The following is a 15,474-nucleotide window of genomic DNA, read 5'->3' on the forward strand; positions in this document are numbered from 1 at the left end:
TACCAAGAAAACACTTACTTTTAAGACCGAGTGCTAATGTTTTAAAGATGTTTTTAGGGCTTTTTTAAAAAAAAATATTGTTTGTCTGTGTCTTTTGTAATGTTTCTATCTCTGCTGCCTAATCTTAAATAGGTACGCACATGGCCTGGCCCAACAAGGTCTCACTCATGTCAGATTTGGCCCTCATAACAAATGAGTTTGACAACCCTGATCTAGCTTCTGCTTAAAAAAACATGCAAAGGGGAGCCCACCACCTCCCGAGCATCCGCTTTAGTATCTGCTGTTACTGTTTTAAATCCAGTTCCTCTTGCTCGCTTACCTAGTAAAGCAAATTAGAGTCAGACTCCCATGAGCCTGCCTCTACGCTATGCCTGGGCACAGCTCTGGTTCGAGCTCTGGCAGGCCTCCAGAGGGCTGCATTATGAGCCGCAGACCTCCCTGCCCTCGGAAATGGGACTCGCTGCACAGCTGGTCCTGAAGCAGGAACCTCCAGGCTAGAGGACTCGTAGAGTCATAGAATCACAGAGTTGGACGGGATCCCCCAGGGTCATCTAGTCCGACCTCCTGTACATTGCAGGAAATTCACAGGTACTACGTATACCCCCTGTGATCCCCTGGCCAAGTTGGCCTGGGGGGAAAAAAATCTTGCCTGACCCCAAAGTGGCAAACAGAATTTCCCTTGGCATATAAGGGTTCATGAGAACTAAGCACAGATGCAGTCCTTCCTGCCCTCTTTCTCATGAGCCACCTAATTCACAGAATCAGCATTGCTGTCAGGTGGCCATCTAGCCTCTGTTTAAAAGAGAGCCCATCGCCTCCCAAGGAAGCTGGTTCTACTGAGGGACTGCTCTGTCAGGAAGTTCTTCTTAACGTTTTTGTCAAAAACTCTTCTGATTAAATTTCAACCCGTTGGCTCTGGTCCTGCCTTCTGGGGAAACAGAAAACAACTCTGCACCATCTTCTATATGGCAGGCCTACATAGTTGAAGAAGGTGATCATATCACCTCTTAGCCATCTGCATGGTTATTGGATGGGGGAGACTTGTCTTAGCAGTAGTATGTGCGAAAAGGATCTAGGAGTCTTAGTGGATCATACGCTGAACATGAGTCAACAGTGCAATGCGGCGCCTAAAAAGGGAAATGCAATTTTGGGCTGTATCAACAGAAGTATAGTGTCCAGATCATGTCATATGATGGTATCGCTTTACTCTGCTCTGGTAAGACCTCACCTGGAGTATTGTGTTCAGTTTTGGGCATCACATTTTAAGAAGGATATAGACAAGCTGGAATGGGTCCAGGAGGGCGACAAAGATGGTGAGGGGTCTGGAGGCCAAGTCCTATGAGGAAAGGTTGAAGGAGCTGGGGGTGTTTAGCCTGGAGAGGAGGCGGCTGAGAGGTGATAGGATCACCATCTTCAAGTACTTGGAGGGCTGTCCTATAGAGGATGGTGTGGAATTGTTTTCTGTGGCCCCCGGAAGGTAGGACCAGAACCATTGGGTTGAAATTAAATCCAAAGAGTTTCCAGCTCAACATTAGGAAGAACTTCCTGACTGTTAGAGCGATTCCTCAGTAGAACAGGCTTCCTCGGGAGGTGGTGGGCTCTCCTTCCTTGGAGGTTTTTAAACAGAGGCTAGATGGCCATCTGACATCAATGATCATCCTGTGAATTTAGGGGGAGGTGTTTGTGAATTTCCTGCATTGTGCAGGGGGTTGGACTAGATGACCCTGGAGGTCCCTTCCAACTCTATGATTCTATGATCTCCTCTCCAAGCTAAACATACCCATCTCCTTCAACCTTTCCTCATAGGACATAGTCTCCAGACCCCTCTCTGTCTTCGTTGCCCTCCTCTGAACACATTCCAGCTTATCTATATCCTTCCTAAATTGTGGTGCCGAAAACCAAATGCAATACTCCAAGTGAGGTCTAAGCAGAACAGAGCAAAGCGATACCATCACCTCGCTTGATCTGGATACTACCCGTTCAAGGCTGGGAGGCCGGGATTTAATGTTGTGTGCTTCCTGGAACTGTGACTTCGGATGTCCTCTCCAGGCCATAGAGGCGCTGGGGCAATGTGGTGCCCCTCTTGATTGGCCTTCTGCTTCTTGCCTTCTCTCCCAGCGCGGCTGCCGCAGCACCAGGCTACCGCTTCTGGCTTCCCCATTTGGCTGGCTCTCAGTTCTAGCAGCCAGGCGCCACGTCCCTTGGCTGGAGAAGACACCCTTCGGGGACAGCAAAAGCCCAACATTTTCAGACAAAATAGCTGCAGTAGAACAGCTGCATTTGAGTCCAGTGGCACCTAAGATACCGACAAGATATCTGATCTGGGGAAGGGAGCTTTTGACTCTTGAAAACTTGCACTCTCAAAATCTTGTTGGTTTCTGCGATGTTGCTGGAATGGAATCCAAGCCCAACAGAGAAGCTGCAGTCAGTTTGGGGGCAGGGGGAGGCGGGTATTGGTGACGGGGACACAGAAATTGTCCCAAAGTTCTAGAGCTTGCTTAATGTAAGAGCCACATCGCATGCATTTGAGATGTTCAAAAGCCACAAGACATGAACGTCATGTTTGAGAGCTGCAAGACGGGAAGGAAGGGAAGGTAGATGGGGAGGGAGGGAGAGGTAGAAAGAAAATAACTTGAATTTTAAATGCATTCTGCGGCTGACTTGCCTTGGAGAAGTGATTGAAAGAGGCAAGCCAGCCAGCAGGGCGGTGGGGGCTCCAAGAGCCACAGTTTGGGTGCCCCTGGTCTAGAGCTTGGTAACTCAGCTGCCTGGCTGGAGAAAGGCACAGGGGAAGGGCAAACCCTGTGTCAAACGTCTCCTACCAGTTCTCACGCTGCTCCCGTTTGTTCCAGCGCAAACGAGTTTTGCTCAGTGGATTGTGCCCCTGCTAATTAGCGCGCGTGGGCAGGTGGCACGCATTTACACTTTCCACGTCAGTTGTCAGCACGTCTCGAGCCAGTTCTGCCTTTTCGCAGCCCCGTTCCCTCGTTGCAAGCGTGGATGTGTGTGTTTATGTGTGGTCGGGAAAGAAACAGGTTGAGAGGACGCCTGACTTCCATGTGCCTTTCTCTCCTCCCCCCCCCCCCTCCCCCCAATCACAGGAAAATACCTACGACAAAAGCGAATAGACTTCCAGCTGCCCTACGATATTCTCTGGCAATGGAAACATAACCAGGTACAGGACCAGAAATTAAATGTTACAAGATGGCACGGTCGTGTTCTCGAGATACCAAGGAAGAGCTGAACGGCTTACTTTTCGGCTACGTTGGTGTTTGCTGTGCAGCTTTTGCTGATGGTAGCAGCCGGAGTGGAGTGGGGGGGGGGGGGAGAGGAATCCTTGTATATGTATTTAATGCAGACAATTTCTATTCCCTTCCTTCCCCCACCCCCCTTCTCCACAACCTTGCAAAATAGCAGCCGCTCACCTCTCAGGAAGCATCCGCCCTTAATCCTACTGGGGACTTTTATTCTGGTAGCGCTCTTGGCTTCTTCTGCAGGGATCTTGTGTTTTTTGTGGGGGTTTTTTTTTTGACACGCCTCTGGAGAATTCAGATGTTCTGCCAACAGCACTGAAAAATTTCAGACCTTATTTTTCTTGGACCCGGTCCCAGGCAGAATGGGGTTTTTATTTTTATTTCTCTCCCCCCCCCCCCTTTTCCCACTTAGAAGCTGAAGTTTTTTTGGACAAGAAGGAAAGCAGGGAACAGTCTCCGTCTCCCGTGCTCTTTATAACGAGCTTTCATTTGTCTGTGCGCAAGTCTAAAAATAGGGCGGCATTTCGCCCGACAAAAAGGTTCCCTCCGAAAGAGGTAGCGGTGGGATTTGACTAGGAGGGGAGGGGAGTCGTTCAGTTCCTGTGGTACTAGGGGAAATGAACTCTGGAAGGTGGTCTTCCTTTGCACATTTTGGTTATTTTTTTTAAGAAAATCAGAGAAGCCATGATGGATCAGGCCAATGGCCCATCCAGTCCAACACTCTGTGTCCCACAGTGGCCAAAAGAACATAAGAGAAGCCATGTTGGATCAGGCCAATGGCCCATCCAGTCCAACACTCTGTGTCACACAGTGGCCAAAAAACCCAGGTGCCATCAGGAGGTCCACCAGTGGGGCCAGGACACTAGAAGCCCTCCAACTATTGCCCTCCCAAGCACCAAGAATACAGAGCATCACTGCCCCAGACAGAGAGTTCCATCTCTACCCTGTGGCCCATAGCCACTGATGGACCTCTGCTCCATATGTTTATTCAATCCCCTCTTGAAGCTGTCTCTGCTTGTAGCTGCTGCCACCTCCTTTGGCAGTGAATTCCATGTGTTAATCACCCTTTGGGTGAAGAAAGACTTCCTTTTATCCATTCTAACCCGACTGCTCAGCAATTTCATGGAGTGCCCACAAGTTCTCGTACTGTGAAAGGTACGAGGAGAAAAGTACTTCTTTCCCTACCTTCTCTGTCCCGTGCATAATCTTGTAAACCTCTCTCATGTCACCCTGCAGTCAACATTTCTCCAAGCTAAAAAGCCCCAAGCGTTTTCACCTTTTTCATTTTTTAAAGGACGATGCTTCTCGGCCCATTGTGTATACACCCACTCCTATCTTTCACTATCCTCTGCATGCCTCCCAACTTCAGTCCTGGGCATTTCCAGTTAAAAGGCAGATAGGGGAAAGGACCTTTTCTCTTACCGAAGCCCCAGGAGCTGCTGCCTATCAGAACAGACTGCACTGGACTAGGTGAACTTATGATATGACTTGGTATAAAGCAGTTTCACATGTTGCCAGTGTGGTCAAAGTGTCCCAGCTAGGCTCTAAAAGATGATGATGATATTGGATTTATATCTTGCCCTCCATTCCTTATCTCAGAGTCTCAGAGTGGCTCACAGTCTCCTTTACCTTCCTCTCCCACAACAGACACCCTGTGAGGTGGGCGGGGCTGAGAGGGCTCTCACAGCAGTTGCAAGTGGAGGAGTGGGGAATCAAACCCCGTTCTCCAAGATAAGAGTCCGCACACTTCACCACAACACCAAACTGGCTCTCTGACTCAGGTTCAAATCCCCATGTTGCCACAGAAGCTTGCAGGGGTGACCTTGGGCCAGGCATGATATTCTCTCAGCCTAAATTGCTTCATAGAGAATAAAATGGAGTAGGGGGGCATTAGCCATTTGGGAGAGAAATGCCAGGATGTGAATGAAGTAAATAAATGAGTATGGTCAGGGTTGTTTTTTTTTTTGTAGCAGGAACTCCTTTGCATATTAGGCCACGTCCCCCTGATATAGCCAGTCACCCAAGAGCTTACAGGGCTCTTTAGTACAAAGCCTCCTGTAAGTTCCAGGAGGATTGGCTACATCAGGGGGGGCGTGGCCTAATATGGAGAGCCAGATTGGCATAGTGGTTAAGTGCGTGCGGACTCTTATCTGGGAGAACCGGGTTTGATTCCCCACTCCTCCACTTGCACCTGCTGGAATGGCCTTGGGTTAGCCATAGCTCTGGCAGAGGTTGTCCTTGAAAGGGCAGCTGCTGTGAGAGCACAACAGGGTGTCTGTTGTGGTGGGGAGAAGATATAGGAGATTGTAAGCCACTCTGAGTCTCTGATTCCAAGAGAAGGGCGGGGTATAAATCTGCAGTCTTCTATGCAAAGGCGTTCCTGCTACAAAAAAACGCCCTGAGTACGGTTAGATACAGAAGGGCCTGCTACAGTGGCTGAGTGTCTGCCTTTGCATGTGCACAGTCCTTGGTTCAAGTCCCAGGCATCTCCAGTTCAAAGGATCTCCCGCAGCCTGTGCAGGGAAGGAGGAGGCACACCCATGAAGTTTATACAGACAGACTCAGATGATGGTTCCATGTAGGAGACTACTCTTGTTTTGACCAGTGGAAGCTTTCTGGATGCCCTCCATGCAGCAACTGGAGACACTGGATTTATATTCCGCCCTCCACCCTGAATCTCAGAGCGGCTCACAATCTCCTCTACCTTCCTCCCCCACAACAGACACCCTGTGAGGTGGGTGGGGCTGAGAGGACTCTCACAGCAGCTGCCCTTTCAAGGACAGAGCTATGGCTGACCCAAGGCCATTCCAGCAGCTGCAAGTGGAGTAGTGGGGAATCAAACCCAGTTCTCCCAGATAAGAGTCTGCACACTTAACCACTACACCAAACTGGAGATCTCGCGCTATTACACTTGATCTCCAGATGACCCAGATCAGTTTCCCCGGAGAAAATAGCTGCTTTGGAGGGTGGACTCTGTGGCATTTCACTCTGCTCCCTTCCTTTCCCCTCCCCAAACCCCAGTCGTCCCCCCCCCCTTCCCAAATCTCCCAAGTATTTACCAACCCTATTTCTGGGCTCTCAAGCAGGGAAGGGTCTCTCCCACCCCTGATATTGGAGATCCTTATAACTGGAGATTAAATGGGGGAATCCTGTAAATTTCAAAATGTGTGTCTGACCACTGAGCTCCTGTTGGTTCATCTAACCCAGTGTTGCCTGCACTGACTGGCAGCAGCTTCCCAAGGTCTTGGGTGCAAGTTCTGGCAGCAGCAGCTCTCTCCTGGGCATTAGACAGAGGAACATCATTCTCCCATAGAGCTCTGATGGAGCAAAAGCTGCCCCTAAAGCCCTTCTTTATTCTGTTATGCAGGAATCGAAACATTTCCTTACGGAAAAAGATGAGTAGCTTTCCTTTATTCCCTCCTGGAGAGTGTCTCTTTAGCTGCTGTGTAAAAGGAACTTTTTTTCTTTTTTCTCTCTCTTTCTCCAGCTGTATAAGAAGCCGGATGTCCCGCTTTACAAGAAAATCCGTTCCAGTAAGTTTGTAGAACTCCGAGCTTTGGTGGTCCCCCCCCCACCTTTGGTTTGTAGAACTCTGAGCTTTGTGGTCCCCCACTTAAAGAACATAAGAGAAGCCATGTTGGATCAGGCCAGTGCCCCATCCAGTCCAACGCTCCGTGTCACACAGTGGCCAAAAAACCCCAAGTGCCATCAGGAGGTCCACCAGTGGGGCCAGGACACTAGAAGCCCTCCCAAGCACCAAGAATACAGAGCATCACTGCCCCAGACAGAGTTCCAACAATGCGCTGAGGCTAAGAGCCACTGATGGACCTCTGCTCCATATGTTTATCCAGTGCTTAACAACTTGCATTGTCTTCCCACTAATGATTTTGACCACACTCCACTTTGACCTCCTGAGGGTCCTCCCGTTTTTTCAGTCCCCTTCCTCGGCATTTCCTCCTGAGCAGGACAAGCCAGCTGCCTTGTAAATCAGTAGGCTCCGTTCCAGAAATTGATTTCAGGTTTTTGTTGTTGTTGCTGTTCTTGCCTTCCGATGACCTGCAGATGTTTATGTGGATGTGAAACCTCTTTCTGGATACGAGGCCACCACCTGTAACTGCAAGAAACCCGAAGACGGGAACAAGAAGGGCTGCATGGACGACTGTTTGAACAGGTAAGACAGCTGCAAGCGAAACAGGAAAGCACTGCAACTGGGTGTCTCCTCGCATTAAAAAGTCTCCACAAATAGGAAAGAAGCATGTTTGGGAGAGTCATAGAACTGGGCTGTAAATCCTGAAATTTTCCTCTCAGACTGGTAGAAGTTGTATGCCTCCTCTGATAAAGAACACAAGAACATAAAGAGAAGCCATGTTGGATCAGACCAGTGGCCCATCCAGTCCAACCCTCTGTGTCTCACAGTGGCCAAAACCCAGGTGCCATCAAGAGGTTTGCCAGCAGGGTCAGAACTCCAGAAGCCCTCCCACTCTTGCCCCCCCACCAAGCACCAAGAATACAGAGCCCCAGACAGAGTGTTCCATCTGCACCTTATGGCTAATAGCCACTGATGGACCTCTGTTCTTAAGAACATCAGAGAAGCCATGGTGGGTCAGGCCAATGGCCCATCCAGTCCAACACTCTGTGTCACACTGGCCATAAGAACATAAGAGAAGCCATGCTGGATCAGGCCAGTGGCCCATCCAGTCCAACACTCTGGGTCACACAGTGGCCATAAGAACATAAGAGAAGCCATGTTGGATCAGGCCAATGGCCCATCCAGTCCAACACTCTGGGTCACACAGTGGCCATAAGAACATAAGAGAAGCCACGTTGGGTCAGGCCAATGGCCCATCCAGTCCAACACTCTGTGTCACGCAGTGGCCATAAGAACATAAGAGAAGCCATGTTGGATCAGACCAGTGGCCCATCCAGTCCAACCCTCTGTGTCACACAGTGGCCAAAACCCAGGTGCCATCAAGAGGTTCGCCAGCAGGATCAGAACTCCAGAAGCCCTCCCACTCTTGCCCCCCCACCAAGCACCAAGAATACAGAGCCCCAGACAGAGTGTTCCATCTGCACCTTATGGCTAATAGCCACTGATGGACCTCTGTTCTTAAGAACATCAGAGAAACCATGGTGGGTCAGGCCAATGGCCCATCCAGTCCAACACACTGTCACACAGTGGCCAAAACCCAGGTGCCATCAGGAGGTCCACCAGTGGGGCCAAACTCCAGAAGCCTTCCCACTGTGGTCCCTCCCCCCCCCCCCTCGAGCACTAAGAAATCAAGAGTATCGCTGCCCCAGACGGAGCGTTCCATCTGTCCCTTGTATCTAATAGCTGCTGATGGACTGCTGCTCCATATTGGGGAGGGACGGTGGCTCAGTGGTAGAGCATCTGCTTGGGAAGCAGAAGGTGCCAGGTTCAATCCCCGGCATCTCCAAAAAAGGGTCCAGGCAAATAGGTGTGAAAAACCTCAGCTTGAGACCCTGGAGAGCCGCTGCCAGTCTGAGAAGACAATACTGACTTCGATGGACCAAGGGTCTGATTCAGTATAAGGCAGCTTCATATGTTCATATGTATGTTCATATTGTCCAATCCAGTTCCACATCTTAGTCCCTCTTTGGGTGAAGAAGTATTTTCTTTGATCTGTCCTCAGCCTCCTGTTCATTTATTTCATTGAGTGCCCACGTGTTCTTGTGTTGTGGGAAAGGGAGAAAAGTAATCCCCACTCTGCCTTGGAAGACCTTGGTGGGTGACCTTGGGCCAGTCACACATTCTTAGCCTAAGAAGAAGACCACTGCGGATTTATAACCTGCCCTTCTCTCAGAATCCGAGACTCAGAGCGGCTTCCGATCTCCTATATCTTCTCCCCCCACAACAGACACCCTGTGAGGTGGGCGGGGCTGAGAGAGCTCCCCCAGAAGCTGCCCTTTCAAGGGCTACTCTGCAAGAGCTATGGCTGATCCAAGGCCATTCCAGCAGCTGCAAGTGGAGGAGCAGGGAATCAAACCTGGTTCTCCCAGATAAGAGTCCGCACACTTAACCACTACACCAAATCCACCTCACAGGATTGTTGTGAGAATGCAGTGGAGGAGAGGAGAATTACATAAACCATTTTTTGTCCCCATTGGGGAGAAAAGTGGGGGAAAGAATTAAATAATTTTTTTAAAAGATAAGTCGTGGGGAGCTTAGAGTGATTAAAGTGCCACAATATTTTCTTCTGTTGACAATATCAAGATATAGCATGGCAATAACGTTAGCACCCTCGAATATGTTGCCGTCTGCAGTTTTAATGGAAAGGTGCCTGGGTATACCGTTTTCTGATGGAACAGAGTTTGAGTACAACAGCACTTTTAAGACCAACGAAGTTTTATCCTGGGTGTAAACTTTCATGTGCGTGCACGCTACTTCGGAAAGCTTATACCCAAAATTAAATGTCGTTGGTCTTAAAAGGTGCCACAGGACACAAACTTTGTTCTGTTCCTTCAGACCAACAAGGCTAATCGCCTGAATCCAGATCTTATTTTGTTTACCAAGTATTTTTTTTCAGTTTTCCTAATAGGAAAAAATAATTCTAAGGACCATAAGAGAAGCCATGTTGGATCAGGCCAGTGGCCCATCCAGTCCAACACTCTGTGTCACACAGTGGCCATAAGAACATAAGAGAAGCCATGTTGGATCAGGCCAATGGCCCATCCAGCCCAACACTCTGTGTCACACAGTGGCCATAAGAACATAAGAGAAGCCATGTTGGATCAGGCCAGTGGCCCATCCAGCCCAACACTGTGTCACACAGTGGCTATAAGAACATAAGAGAAGCCATGTTGGATCAGGCCAGTGGCCCATCCAGTCCAACACTCTGTGTCACACAGTGGCCATAAGAACATAAGAGAAGCCATGTTGGATCAGGCCAATGGCCCATCCAGTCCAACACTCTGTGTCACACAGTGGCCATAAGAACATAAGAGAAGCCATGTTGGATCAGGCCAATGGCCCATCCAGCCCAACACTCTGTGTCACACAGTGGCCATAAGAACATAAGAGAAGCCATGTTGAATCAGGCCAATGGCCCATCCAGTCCAACACTCTGTGTCACACAGTGGCCATAAGAACATAAGAGAAGCCATGTTGGATCAGGCCAATGGCCCATCCAGTCCAACACTCTGTGTCACACAGTGGCCAAAAAACCCAGGTGCCATCAGGAGATCCACCAGTGGGGCCAGGATACTAGAACCCCTCCCACTGTTGCCCCTCCCAAGCACCCAGAATACAGAGCATCACTTGCTCCAGACAGAGAGTTCCAACAATATGCTGTGGCTAAAAGCCACTGATAGACCTCTGGAAAAGATAAAAACAGTGGAGCGGTGGAAAAGGTAAAAACAAGGCGCCCTGGGAAGTATTTTTTTCTATCTTTTGCAATGAATTGAAATGCTTTTTCAAGATAAGGTTTTATTCATTCAAAAACGTATCCTGTGAAGATCACCGTATTGCCAAAAGGACACTGCTGAGCTGGAAAGAATACAGGGGAGAGTGACTAAGATGATGACGGGGTTGGAGCACTTTCGCTTCGAGAAAAGGCTGAAGTTTAGAAAAGAGACAATTAAGGGTGGACATAATACAGACTTAAGTGGCGCATGGGGTGGAGATAGCGGACAGAGAACTTTTTCTTTTGGTGCCAAAATACGAGAACTTGAGGAGGGCATCCACTGAAGCTGATGGGCAGTAGGTTTAGGACAGACAAAAGGAAATGCTACTTTCCACAGAGAATAATTAAAATATGGAATGCACTGCCAGAGGATGTCATGACGGCCACAGGAATAAACAGCTTTAAAAGGGGATTAGATAGATTCATGGAGGATCAGTCTGTCAGTAGGTACTAGCCATGCTGACTGAGTGGAACTAAGCCTCTGAATCCCAGAGCTGGATTCACTAAGCCTCTGAATCCCAGAGCTAGGAGGCAACCTTGGGGAAGGCCTCGGCCTCTCTGCCCTGTTGTTGGCCCTCCAGAGGAACTGGTTGAGGCCACTGTGTGAGACAAGATGCTGGACTAGATGGACCCTCACTGGTCTGATCCAGCAGGACTCTTCTGAGGTTCTTATGAGGGGAAGGCCTCGGCCTCTCGGCCCTATTGTTGGCCCTCCAGAGGATCTAGTTGAGGCTACTGTGTGAGACAGGATGATGGACAAGATGGTTCCTCACTGGTCTGATCCAGCAGGGCTCTTCTGATATTCTTACCAGGGGAAGGCCTCGGCCTCTCTGCCCTGTTGTTGGCCCTCCGGAGGAACTGGTGGAGGCCACTGTGTGAGACAGGAGGCTGGACTAGATGGACTCTCACTGGTCTGATCCAGCAGGGCTCTTCTGATGTTCTTGTGAGGGGAAGGCCTCGGTCTCTCTGCCCTGTTGTTGCCTCTCCAGAGGAACTGGTTGAGGCCACTGAGTGAGACAGGATGCTGGACTAGATGGACTCTCACTGGTCTGATCCAGCAGGGCTCTTCTGATGTTCTTGTGAGGGGAAGGCCTCCGCCTCTCTGCCCTGTTTCAGGCCCTCCAGAGGAACTGGTTGAGGCCACTGTGTGAGACAGGTTGCTGGACTAGATGGACCACTGGTCTGATCCAGCAGGGCTCTTCTGATGTTCTTTAACTTGTAAACATTGCGTTTCATGTCTAAAGCATTACATTACATTCCATTCGGTAAGAAAGCAGTGCATATATTTTCATTTCCCCCAAAACTTCTTTTCCCCACAAAAAAACATTCCCTCCCCTCCATGGTTTCAAAATCTCTGCAACGTTTACATCTCTGTTCCGAGACACATGCACACCAATGTGAAGTGCTATACTTCAGCCCATGTTATTCTTTTAGTGAATGAAAAGGGGAGATTAGAGAGAAAAATGACCCCGAGGAAAAGGGCTAAGCAGTTGATCTTCATGAGACTCCACCTGGCAAGCGTGATTTTGGCTTTATTATTAGAAACAAAGAACAAGCGCAGAAAAACAACAACTGGAGTTTAGAGCAGAGTTTAGTTGGAGCCTCAGTGTGAGCTTAATGCATGTTTGCATTTTAAGATATTTATAGCTTTCCCAAAATTGTGGCTTTACCATGGGGTTAAAAATTCCACAGATGAGCAAAACAAATAGAATTCAGGAGTTTGTCCTAAAATACCAGCCAAAGCGTCCTTGCTAATAGGAGCAGCAATACTAAATCCCAAATTAAATTTCTGAGGTTCATAGAAAATATATGCCAGTAGCAATAACATCGTTAAAACAGCATCTCCCAAAACAGCAGATCAATAATAAAAGCATCAGAGGTATTCGCAGAAACAGGGCAAATGTAATATTTAAGCTTGTTGGGAAAGTGATCTGTCCACAGCGGGGAGCCTGTGAATGTGCAGGCGGCCTTTCCCATCTCCAACCTGTCACTTCCCCATCTTGCCGCTTTCAGGATGATCTTTGCCGAGTGCTCGCCCAACACATGCCCTTGCGGGGAGCAGTGCTGCAACCAGCGGATCCAGAGGCATGAATGGGTGCAGTGCTTGGAGCGCTTCCGGGCTGAGGAGAAGGGCTGGGGCATCCGCACGAAAGAGCCCCTGAAAGCCGGGCAGTTCATCATCGAGTACTTGGGGGAAGTGGTCAGCGAGCAGGAGTTCAGGTAAGGGCATGGCTTTTTTCGAGCAGGAATGCAGTTCCGGCTGGCTTGGCAAAGGGGGGTGTGGCCTAATATGCAAATGAGTTCCAGCTGGGCTCTCCCTACAAAACAGCCCCATGCAAAAACTGGTGGCATCAGAGGTGTGGCCTAATATGCAAATGAGTTCCTGCTGGACTTAAACATCAAAATAGGCCCACGCAAAACAATGTTGGCACCAGGGGGTGTGGCCTAATATGCAAACGAGTTCCTGCCAGGCTTTCCCCACAAAATAGCCCATGCAGACCAATGGCGGCATAGGGGTGTGGCCTAATATGCAAATGAGTTCCTGCTGGGTTCCCCTTACAAAATAGCCCTGCTCAAAACAATGGTGTCATCAGGGGGTGTGGCCTAATATGCAAATGAGTTCCTGCTGGGCTTTCCCTACAAAATAGCCCCATGCAAAACTGGTGGCATCGGGGTGTGTGGCCTAATACGCAAATGAGTTCCTGCTGGGGTTTTTCTACAAAGAAAGCCCTGGGTATGGGGGTCGGGGCGGGGAAGACTGCTCCCGGAACAGTTCTGAAGATGAGCGAGACCCTCCCTCAAGAAAGGATGGGGCGAAGAGTCTGCCAGCCCTGCCGCTGAGGATTCTCTTCCCACGACCCTCCCCCCAGGAACCGGATGATCGAGCAGTACCACAACCACAGCGATCACTACTGCCTCAACCTCGATAGTGGGATGGTGATCGACAGCTATCGCATGGGCAACGAGGCCCGCTTCATCAATCACAGCTGCAACCCGAATTGCGAGATGCAGAAATGGTAAGCACGGAAAGAGCATGGGGGGGAGGGGCATATTTGCTTGGGAATAGCGATGCAGTCCCCCCATTGGCATTTCTGGAGGTGAGTCAGCACGTCTCAGCCTCAAGCTTGTCTTGCAGAGGAAGGCTAAACTCCTTTATTTTATTCATTTACTTTATATATAGTCCACTTTTCATACTTGGACTCAAGGGGGAATTGTACAGCCAATACAGTTGACTGAGGACTAAAAGCCAGATTTGAGCCTAGGCAGATCTGACGAAGGGAACTCTGATTCTCAAAAGCTTACACCCGAGGAATCTTGTTGATCTCAAAGGTGCCACTGGATCCAAATCTACTCTTCTGTTGCAGAATCACTCCCTGAAACTATTTCCCTAGAGCAGGGGTGTCAGACTCATTTGTTATGTGGGCCGGATTTGACATAAATGAGATCTTGTCAGGCCGGGCCTTGTGTGTCTGTCATAAAATGTAATGCCAGGTAGCAGAGATTAAAACTTTATAAAGGACAGAGACAAACACAAAGATTGTTTTAAAGCTTATAATAAAACATGCTTAAAACATTAGCACTTGCTGGTCTTAAGGGTGCTTTCTTTGTATCTCTCCCGTGCGATCCAGGGAACTGGGCAAAGGAAGCTCTGTCTCTTTCCTTTCTTCCCCAGGGAACGGGGAGAGCCTCAGGCAATAGAAGGAAGAGAGGCTTGGCTCAGTAGCTCTGCTGTGCGATTGAGAGACCCTGGCAAAGCAAGCTATCCCTTCCCCCCAAGGAAGGAGCCTCAGCCTATCGAGAAAATAGAGGCTTTGCTCTGTAGCTCCTGTGCAGTTGAGGAAGCCTGGCAAAGCAAACTGTGATGCAGAAGGGAACAAGAGAGGGAGATGGAAACAGATGACAGCCAGTTGCTTGGGGATCTGATAGGAACCTTTGGGGGCCTGATTTAGCCCCTGGGCTGTATGTTTGACACCCCTGCCATAGAGGACTAAGTTAGAGTGGCCAGATGTATATCCTTTTTTTAGAGACCATGTCCTCTTTTTTTTGGTGTCCACCTTCTTTTAGCCTCTTTTTAAAAAAAAAAACTGATGAAAATGTCCTCTTTTGGGGCTGGAAGACTAGGAATATTCCTAGTTAGTAGCAATTATCACAGCTTAAATAGCAGGGTTATTTAAAGTGAGAATTGTCATCGTGATCGCTAGTTAGGAAATACGTCCTTTTTTTCCTTTTCAAAATATGGCAACTCTGGCTAAGTAGGCACAAAGAGGTCAAGCTCACGGCTGGGCCAGGGAATGAACCATGGGCCAGCAGCAGAGCATCCATGTTGTGCGCAGAATACAGTCCCCGACTCGAGTGGGTCTCAGATCCCAGGGAAGCCGGTCTTAGGAAGGGCCCTTCTTGGCCTACTAGTCAGGAGCCCCTGCCAGGCATAGCAGATGGTTCTGTTCTGAATGGACTGCTGGTCTTGACACGGCAGACGACAACTGCACCACAACTCCCAGCCCTATTTCCCTACCACCTCCTCCATGTAATGATTGTCAGACTACGTACTCCATGCGTATGCATTCGTAGAAACAAAGCTAGAAGGGATCCCAAGGATCATTTAGTCCAGCCCCCAGCACAGTGTAGGAAATTCACAGCGACATCCTGCCCCCCACGCCTTCCCCTCATGAGAACATCAGAAGAGCCCTGCTGGATCAGACCAGTGAGGGTCCATCTAATCCAGCCTCCTGTCTCACACAGTGGCCACAACCAGTTCCTCTGAAAGGCCAACAGCAGGGCAGAAAGGCTGAAGCCTT

The 15,474-nt window shown here is 49.3% G+C and overlaps 1 protein-coding gene across 1 annotated transcript in view; it reads left to right on the forward strand.

The window, feature by feature from the left end:
• ASH1L (ASH1 like histone lysine methyltransferase) overlaps nucleotides 1-15,474 on the forward strand; it is a 135,561-nt gene that overhangs the window by 83,344 nt on the left and 36,743 nt on the right. The window contains 5 exon segments of the mRNA XM_060255104.1: nucleotides 3,102-3,175; nucleotides 6,742-6,787; nucleotides 7,317-7,425; nucleotides 12,689-12,895; nucleotides 13,546-13,692. Coding sequence (XP_060111087.1) covers nucleotides 3,102-3,175; nucleotides 6,742-6,787; nucleotides 7,317-7,425; nucleotides 12,689-12,895; nucleotides 13,546-13,692 — 583 coding nt within the window.

The sequence above is a fragment of the Heteronotia binoei genome, chromosome 1, assembly GCF_032191835.1.
Source record: "Heteronotia binoei isolate CCM8104 ecotype False Entrance Well chromosome 1, APGP_CSIRO_Hbin_v1, whole genome shotgun sequence".
Classification (NCBI taxonomy): Eukaryota; Metazoa; Chordata; class Lepidosauria; order Squamata; family Gekkonidae; genus Heteronotia; species Heteronotia binoei.